Consider the following 8,587-nt stretch of genomic DNA (forward strand, 5'->3'; position numbering starts at 1 on the left):
TGACTTGACCTAATTTTTTCCCCCACTGAGTTCCGAATTGACTTAAAAGCACCCGTAGAGTTGTCCGTCTCGCTCTGATGATGTCACGTAAACAATATGACATCAATAGGTACGTGACGGATTGGTGTGATAGAGAACTAGCCACTGCCCTTTCAGAACTCTTCACACATGGCCTGCGTTTGAAATTGCACCCTAATCCCTAATTAGTGCACTAATTATGACCAGAGCGCATCTTTAGTAGTTGTGCACTTTAGCGAATAGGGTGCCATTTGGGACTCAATCATGGCGATTGCTGGCATGTGTTGCTTCTCTCCAGTGACTGTTGGGTGGTATGGAGCTGTTTACCGTAAATCTAAATGCCACCCTATTCCCTAGATAGTGCACTACCCTATAGGCATAAAGTAGTGCTGCCTATTTCACGTGCAACCAAAGTGCCTTCTCCTCATGGTGATGCTTATATCTGTTTTTGATGAGGTCACAGGGGCATGTTCTGTGGTCTTTAAAGGGCCTTGTGTAAAAAAAAAGAAAGAAACGGGCTCGTTTTAATGATGTCATCAAGATACACATTCTTCGTTCAAGTCGGAAACTGAACCTCCGAGTTAAAATGTACGTAAATTATTTGCATAGAGCTTAGTGGTTGATTCTGATACTTTTGAAGTGGGAAACTTGGGTATCATCTTTCGACAACGAGTCAATTTCCGAGTTTCCTAGCTCTGACATGTCATGATGTCATGAATGCAGCACTAGACCTCCAGCAGGAAGTGCTGACCCCAGGAAGAAGACATGAATGCAGCACTAGACCTCCAGCAGGAAGTGCTGACCCCAGGAAGAAGACATGAATGCAGCACTAGACCTCCAGCAGGAAGTGCTGACCCCAGGAAGAAGACATGAATGCAGCACTAGACCTCCAGCAGGAAGTGCTGACCCCAGGAAGAAGACATGAATGCAGCAGTAGACCTCCAGCAGGAAGTGCTGACCCCAGGAAGAAGACATGAATGCAGCACTAGACCTCCAGCAGGAAGTGCTGACCCCAGGAAGAAGACATGAATGCAGCACTAGGCCTCCAGCAGGAAGTGCTGACCCCAGGAAGAAGACATGAATGCAGCACTAGACCTCCAGCAGGAAGTGCTGACCCCAGGAAGAAGACATGAATGCAGCAGTAGACCTCCAGCAGGAAGTGCTGACCCCAGGAAGAAGACATGAATGCAGCAGTAGACCTCCAGCAGGAAGTGCTGACCCCAGGAAGAAGACATGAATGCAGCAGTAGACCTCCAGCAGGAAGTGCTGACCCCAGGAAGAAGACATGAATGCAGCAGTAGACCTCCAGCAGGAAGTGCTGACCCCAGGAAGAAGACATGAATGCAGCACTAGACCTCCAGCAGGATGTGCTGACCCCAGGAAGAAGTCGATCGCCAACAAACAATCAATGACACAGTTTCATCAAATAATCCACACCACGATTTATCATCAGATTCATATTATATTTATTTTGATACACGTTCCTTCATCGAACGGCCTCGTCTGAGGGTTCATTTAGAGTGTTTAGATAACTGTTAGTTATACAGGCATGATAGATATACAACGATAGTGACACTGGATAACATGCTGCTGCTGCTGCTATGGTCCTAACCACAACACAACAACCCTCTTACTGATTGGTTAGCCGTGAGGTTTGACGCGGTGACACCACTACACTAATGGGTATGACTGTGGGACAGAGAACTCAAGCCGTGTGATGTCGTGGAATTCCAGATTCCTCCTTTAAACCAGTGGCCACCAACCCTGGAAGAGCATCAATCTCAGATTGCCCCTTTAAACCAGTGGCCACCAACCCTGGAAGAGCATCAATCTCAGATTGCCCCTTTAAACCAGTGGCCACCAACCCTGGAAGAGCATCAATCTCAGATTGCCCCTTTAAACCAGTAGCCACCAACCCTGGAAGAGCATCAATCTCAGATTGCCCCTTTAAACCAGTGGCCACCAACCCTGAAAGAGCATCAATCTCAGATTGCCCCTTTAAACCAGTGGCCACCAACCCTGGAAGAGCATCAATCTCAGATTGCCCCTTTAAACCAGTGGCCACCAACCCTGAAAGAGCATCAATCTCAGATTGCCCCTTTAAACCAGTGGCCACCAACCCTGGAAGAGCATCAATCTCAGATTGCCCCTTTAAACCAGTGGCCACCAACCCTGAAAGAGCATCAATACAAGCTGTGCAGGCTTTAGTTCCAGCCCTGCACTAACCCACCTGATTTCGACTAATCACCTTGATTAGCTGTATTCAAAGTGTGTTAGTGGTGGGCAGGATCAAAACCTTGCACAGCCTCACTATATAGCTCTGACTCTATATAAGGGTTGACCACTGAGATAACTAGGTTACAGACAGACAGACAGACAGACAGACAGACAGGTAACTAGGGGTTCTATTACATTTGTAAAGATGAAGATCCGCTTTATAGTGCGATTGACAATTAAAGGCAATGTTCCCGCTGTCACGGAGACCGCGTTCAAGGTAAACGCTGCATATGTCGGCACAATCGGAAATTACCTTCACATTTTAAAACCAGATCTTCCGTGATGCTTTTTGGCTATACGGATTGATCCAGCCCTAAGTTTAAAAACAACAGACAGACAGAGACAGAGACAGAGACAGAGACAGAGACAGAGACAGACAGACAGACAGACAGACAGACAGACAGACAGACAGAAGGACGGACGGGCGGACGGACGGACGGACAGACAGACAGTAGTATTTACAGAACATGGTGGAGGACATGAGAATACAATCAACCTAGTATTCCCTATATAGTGCACTACTTCTGGCCAGAGCCTTATGGTCCCAGGTCCAATGTAGTGCACTACATAGGGAATAGGGTGCCATTTGGGACGCAGCCTTTATGAGCGGATGGATGGAAGCACAAGTGACTTAGTAGCTCAGGGTAGAAATTGCCATTAGGCACAGATCTAGGATCAGCTTGTCCAGGTGTCTAGATGTGTCCAGGTGTGTCACCAGGTGTCTAGATGTGTCCAGGTGTGTCACCAGGTGTCTAGATGTGTCCAGGTGTGTCACCAGGTGTCTAGATGTGTCCAGGTGTGTCACCAGGTGTCTAGATGTGTCCAAGTGTGTCTCCAGGTGTCTATATGTGTCCAGATGTGTCACCAGGTGTCCAGGAGGGTCTAGATATGTCACCAGGTGTCTAGATGTGTCACCAGGTGTCTAGATGTGTCCCCAGGTGTCTAGATTAGTCCAGATGTGTCCCCAGGTGTCTAGATTAGTCCAGATGTGTCACCAGGTGTCTAGATGTGTCACCAGGTGTCTAAATGTGTCACCAGGTGTCTAGATGTGTCACCAGGTGTCCAGATGTGTCCAGATGTGTCACCAGGTGTCCAGATGTGTCACCAGGTGTCTAGATGGAACCCAGGTTTCGACCCTGTGCGTCTGGGCTGACTCGGTCCTAAATGGTATTTGAACCCAGGTTTCGACCCTGTGCGTCTGGGCTGACTCGGTCCTAAATGGTATTTGAACCCAGGTTTCGACCCTGTGCGTCTGGGCTGACTCGGTCCTAAATGGTATTTGAACCCAGGTCTCGACCCTGTGTGTCGGGGCTGACCCGGTCCTAAATGGTATTTGAACCCAGGTCTGGATCCTGTGTGTCGGGGCTGACCCGGTCCTAAATGGTATTTGAATTCAGGTCTGGACCCTGTGTGTCGGGGTTGACCCGGTCCTGGAAGATGTAGAGGTTGTTGGTGGAGGCTATGGCGATGATGTTCTCCTCGGGGTGCCAGGCCATGTGGAGGATCTTCTTAGTGAAGTCCAGACTGTCCACCCCCACGTCGCCACGACGACGCTTGCCCCCGGAGTAGACCCGTCGCGTCCGCAGCACAGCTCGCGGCTTACTGGTCTCTCGCCATGCCTCCAGGGAGGGTGGAGAGAGGTGAGGAGAGGAGAGAGGAGAGGAGAGGAGAGGAGAGGAGAGGAGAGGAGAGGAGAGGAGAGGAGAGGAGAGGAGAGGAGAGGAGAGGAGAGGGGAGAGGAGAGGAGAGGAGAGGAGAGGAGAGGAGGAGAGAGCAATTATCAGATTAACCAGCAGTTGTTCAGACTGGGATTTGAATAGCACAGAACTTGTGTGTTTGTATATATGCGTACCTCCAGGGTCACGCCCCGCCCCGTCTCCCTGTCAAACATCCGGAAGAAGCTGTTGTACGCCCCCGTCATTATCACACTGAGGAGAGGAGAGAGGGAGAGGAGGAGGGAGAGGAGGAGGGAGAGAAGGAGGGGGAGGGGAGGAGGGAGAGGAGGGAGAGAAGGAGAGGGAGGGAGAGGAGGAGGGAGAGAGAGAAGGAGAGGGAGGGAGGGAGGGAGGGAGGGAGGGAGGGAGGGAGGGAGGAGAGGAAGGGGAGAGGGAGGGGAGTGAGGGAGGAGAGGAGAGAGAAGGAGAGGGAGGGGAGGGAGGGAGGGAGAGGAGGAGGGAGAGAGAGAAGGAGAGGGAGGGAGAGGAGGGGAGGGAGAGAAGGAGGGAGAGAAGGAGAGGGAGGGAGGGGGGAGAGGAGGAGGGAGAGAAGGGGAGGGAGGGAGAGGAGAAGGGAGAGAAGGAGATGGAGGGGAGGGAGAGAGAGGAGAAGGGAGAGAAGGAGAGGGAGGGGGAGGGGAGGGAGGGAGAGAAGGAGAGGGAGGGGAGGGAGGGAGAGGAGGAGGGAGAGAAGGGGAGGGAGGGAGAGGAGGAGGGAGAGAAGGAGATGGAGGGGAGGGAGAGAGAGGAGAAGGGAGAGAAGGAGAGGGAGGGAGAGAAGGAGAGAAGGAGAGGGAGGGGAGGGAGGGAGAGAAGGAGAGGGAGGGAGGGAGGGAGAGGAGGAGGGAGAGAAGGGGAGGGAGGGAGGGAGAGGAGAAGGGAGAGAAGGAGTGGGAGGGAGAGGAGGAGAGGGAGAGAAGGAGAGGGAGGGGAGGGGAGGGAGGGAGAGGAGGAGGGAGAGAAGGGGAGGGAGGGAGAGGAGGAGGGAGAGAAGGAGATGGAGGGGAGGGAGAGAGAGGAGAAGGGAGAGAAGGAGAGGGAGGGGAGGGAGGGAGAGGAGGAGAGATGTAAAGAGGGTGGGGGTGGGGTTGGGACAGGAAGAGGTGGACAGATGTAGAGAGGGGAGGTTCAGGAAGAGGAGGAGAGATGTAGAGAGGGGAGGGTGGGGTCAGGAAGAGGAGGAGAGATGTAGAGAGGGGAGGGTGGGGTTGGGTGGGGTCAGGAAGAGGAGGAGGAGGAGCAAATGAGGAAGAGATTGAAGGAGAGAAGGGATTGATTTTGACATCTGCAGAGCTCTTCTCTGGGATTGATTTATCTGTAGGATAAAACCTCAGAGTAGACAAAGCTCTTCTCTGGGATTAATTTATCTGTAGGATAAAGCCTCAGAGTATACAAAGACACACACACCTGTCGGAGCTGTTCCAGACACACTCAAACTTGTCAAATATGCAGTCATTCTCGTACAGAGAGCACAGCTTACTCCTCAGGTAGTCATGAACCTACAGAGAGACAGACAGGAGAGAAGAAGGGAGGGAGGGAAGAAGTGAGGGAGGGAAGGAAGGAAGGAAGGAAGGAAGGAAGGAAGGAAGGAAGGAAGGAAGGAAGGAAGGAAGGAAGGAAGGAAGGAAGGAAGGAGGGAGGGAGGGAGGGAGGGAGGGAGGGAGGGAGGGAGGGAGGGAGTGTTGACAGGGTTTTCCAAGGCATTCATTTAATTTGTGTGTGTGTACATGCGTGCATGTGTGTGTGCATGTGTGTTTTGCGGGCTGACCTGGTAGGTTTCTACAGGGCCTTTCTCCATGTGTAGGTCCCACACCTTGGCCGTCAGGTAATCCCTGGTCAGCAGGTACCGCCCGTTGTGACTGAACTTCACATCCGACACCGACGACACGATCTCAGAGAAGAATGAACGGCTTCCTGGGTCCTCTGGTTCCTCAAAGACTGGAGGAGGAGAGAGGGAGGAGAGAGGGAGGAGGAGAAGAGAAAAGACGGGGGAGAGGAGAGGGGGAGGAGAGGAGATGAGATGAGGGGAGAGGAGAGGAGAGGAGATGAGACGAGGGGAGAGAAGAGGAGAGGGGGAGGAGATGAGATGAGACGAGGGGAGAGGAGAAGAGAGGGGGAGGAGAGGAGATGAGACGAGGGGAGAGAAGAGGAGAGGGGGAGGAGAGGAGATGAGATGAGGGGAGAGAAGAGGAGTGGGGGGAGGAGAGGAGAGGAGATGAGACGAAGGGAGAGGAGAGGAGAGGGGGAGGAGAGGAGATGAGATGAGACGAGGGGAGAGGAGAGGAGAGGGTGAGGAGAGGAGATGAGACAAGGGGAGAGGAGAGGAGAGGAGATGGGGAGGAGAGGATATGAGACGAGGGGAGAGAAGATGAGAGGGGGAGGAGAGGAGATGAGATGAGGGGAGAGAAGAGGAGTGGGGGAGGAGAGGAGATGAGACGAGGGGAGAGGAGATGAGACGAGGGGAGAGAAGAGGAGAGGGGGAGGAGAGGAGATGAGACGAGGGGAGAGGAGAGGGGGAGGAGAGGAGATGAGACGAGGGGAGATGAGAGGGGGAGGAGAGGAGACAAGGGGAGAGAAGAGGAGAGGGGGAGGAGATGAGACAAGGGGAGAGAAGAGGAGAGGAGATGAGACGAGGGGAGAGAAGATGAGAGGGAGAGGAGATGAGACAAGGGGAGAGAATAGGAGAGGGGGAGGAGATGAGACGAGGGGAGAGAAGAGGAGAGGGGGAGGAGAGGAGATGAGACGAGGGGAGAGAAGAGGAGAGGGGAGAGGAGATGAGATGAGGAGAGGAGAGAGGAGAGGAGAGGGGGAGGAGAGGAGATGAGACGAGGGGAGAGGGGGAGGAGAGGAGATGAGACGAGGGGAGAGGAGAGGGGTAGGAGAGAGGAGAGAAGACGAGGGGAGAGAGGGAGGAAAGATGGAAATCTAAATTTAGGGGGGATTCCAATCTGGACCTGAAGGACTGATTTAGACCTGGGACACCATGTGGGTGCAATTAATTATCAGGCAGAACAGAACCAGCAGTATTCCTACTCCGGACCTCGTAGAGTAAGATTTGAATACCCATGATTTAGAGGCTGACAGTAATGGCTTGGTCTTCCCATGTGACCCCAACTCACGTTTGGTGTGTTTGTCGCAAAGTGCCGAGGCCCTCATGTCACAGAGACGTAGAGTTCCCTTACTGCTGCTGTAGACAAACAGGTGACAGTGGTGAGGATGGAACTCTGCCGATGTTATCACCTCCGTTAGCTCCTCCATGTTGGCTGGCTTGATGTCCACGATGTCTGGAGGAGAGACACTCAGGTAGAACAACACAGGACTATGTCTGGAGGAGAGACACTCAGGTAGAACAACACAGGACTATGTCTGGAGGAGAGACACTCAGGTAGAACAACACAGGACTATGTCTGGAGGAGAGACACTCAGGTAGAACAACACAGGACTATGTCTGGAGGAGAGACACTCAGGTAGAACAACACAGGACTATGTCTGGAGGAGAGACACTCAGGTAGAACAACACATGACTATATCTGGAGGAGAGACACTCAGGTAGAACAACACAGGACTATGTCTGGAGGAGAGACACTCAGGTAGAACAACACAGGACTATGTCTGGAGGAGAGACACTCAGGTAGAACAACACAGGACTATGTCTGGAGGAGAGACACTCAGGTAGAACAACACAGGACTATGTCTGGAGGAGAGATACTCAGGTAGAACAACACAGGACTATGTCTGGAGGAGAGACACTCAGGTAGAACAACACAGGACTATGTCTGGAGGAGAGACACTCAGGTAGAACAACACAGGACTATGTCTGGAGGAGAGACACTCAGGTAGAACAACACAGGACTATGTCTGGAGGAGAGACACTCAGGTAGAACAACACAGGACTATGTCTGGAGGAGAGACACTCAGGTAGAACAACACAGGACTATATCTGGAGGAGGAGAGATACTCAGGTAGAACAACACAGGACTATGTCTGGAGGAGAGACACTCAGGTAGAACAACACAGGACTATGTCTGGAGGAGAGACACTCAGGTAGAACAACACAGGACTATGTCTGGAGGAGGAGAGACACTCAGGTAGAACAACACAGGACTATATCTGGAGGAGAGATACTCGGGTAGAACAACACAGGACTATGTCTGGAGGAGAGATACTCAGGTAGAACAACACAGGACTATATCTGGAGGAGGAGAGATACTCGGGTAGAACAACACAGGACTATATCTGGAGGAGGAGAGATACTCAGGTAGAACAACACAGGACTATGTCTGTAGGAGAGATACTCAGGTAGAACAACACAGGACTATGTCTGGAGGAGAGACACTCAGGTAGAACAACACAGGACTATATCTGGAGGAGGAGAGATACTCAGGTAGAACAACACAGGACTATGTCTGGAGGAGAGACACTCAGGTAGAACAACACAGGACTATGTCTGGAGGAGGAGAGACACTCAGGTAGAACAACACAGGACTATATCTGGAGGAGAGATACTCGGGTAGAACAACACAGGACTATGTCTGGAGGAGAGATACTCAGGTAGAACAACACAGGACTATATCTGG

At 52.1% G+C, this 8,587-nt stretch overlaps 1 protein-coding gene across 1 annotated transcript in view; it reads right to left on the bottom strand.

Moving 5' to 3' along the window:
* Nucleotides 1–1,467: 1,467 nt before the first annotated feature.
* The window catches only part of LOC121562531 (serine/threonine-protein phosphatase 2A 55 kDa regulatory subunit B gamma isoform), a 26,048-nt gene continuing 18,928 nt past the window's right edge, over nt 1,468–8,587 (bottom strand). The window contains exons 6-10 of the mRNA XM_041874768.2: nt 7,130–7,294; nt 5,779–5,948; nt 5,418–5,509; nt 4,148–4,223; nt 1,468–3,914 (exon numbers count right to left, since the gene is read on the bottom strand). Of these exons, the coding sequence (XP_041730702.1) occupies nt 3,672–3,914; nt 4,148–4,223; nt 5,418–5,509; nt 5,779–5,948; nt 7,130–7,294 (746 nt within the window). The 3' untranslated portion in view covers nt 1,468–3,671. The remainder of the gene's footprint in view (nt 3,915–4,147; nt 4,224–5,417; nt 5,510–5,778; nt 5,949–7,129; nt 7,295–8,587) is intronic.

This window comes from Coregonus clupeaformis, unplaced genomic scaffold (assembly GCF_020615455.1).
Source record: "Coregonus clupeaformis isolate EN_2021a unplaced genomic scaffold, ASM2061545v1 scaf3089, whole genome shotgun sequence".
NCBI lineage: Eukaryota > Metazoa > Chordata > Actinopteri > Salmoniformes > Salmonidae > Coregonus > Coregonus clupeaformis.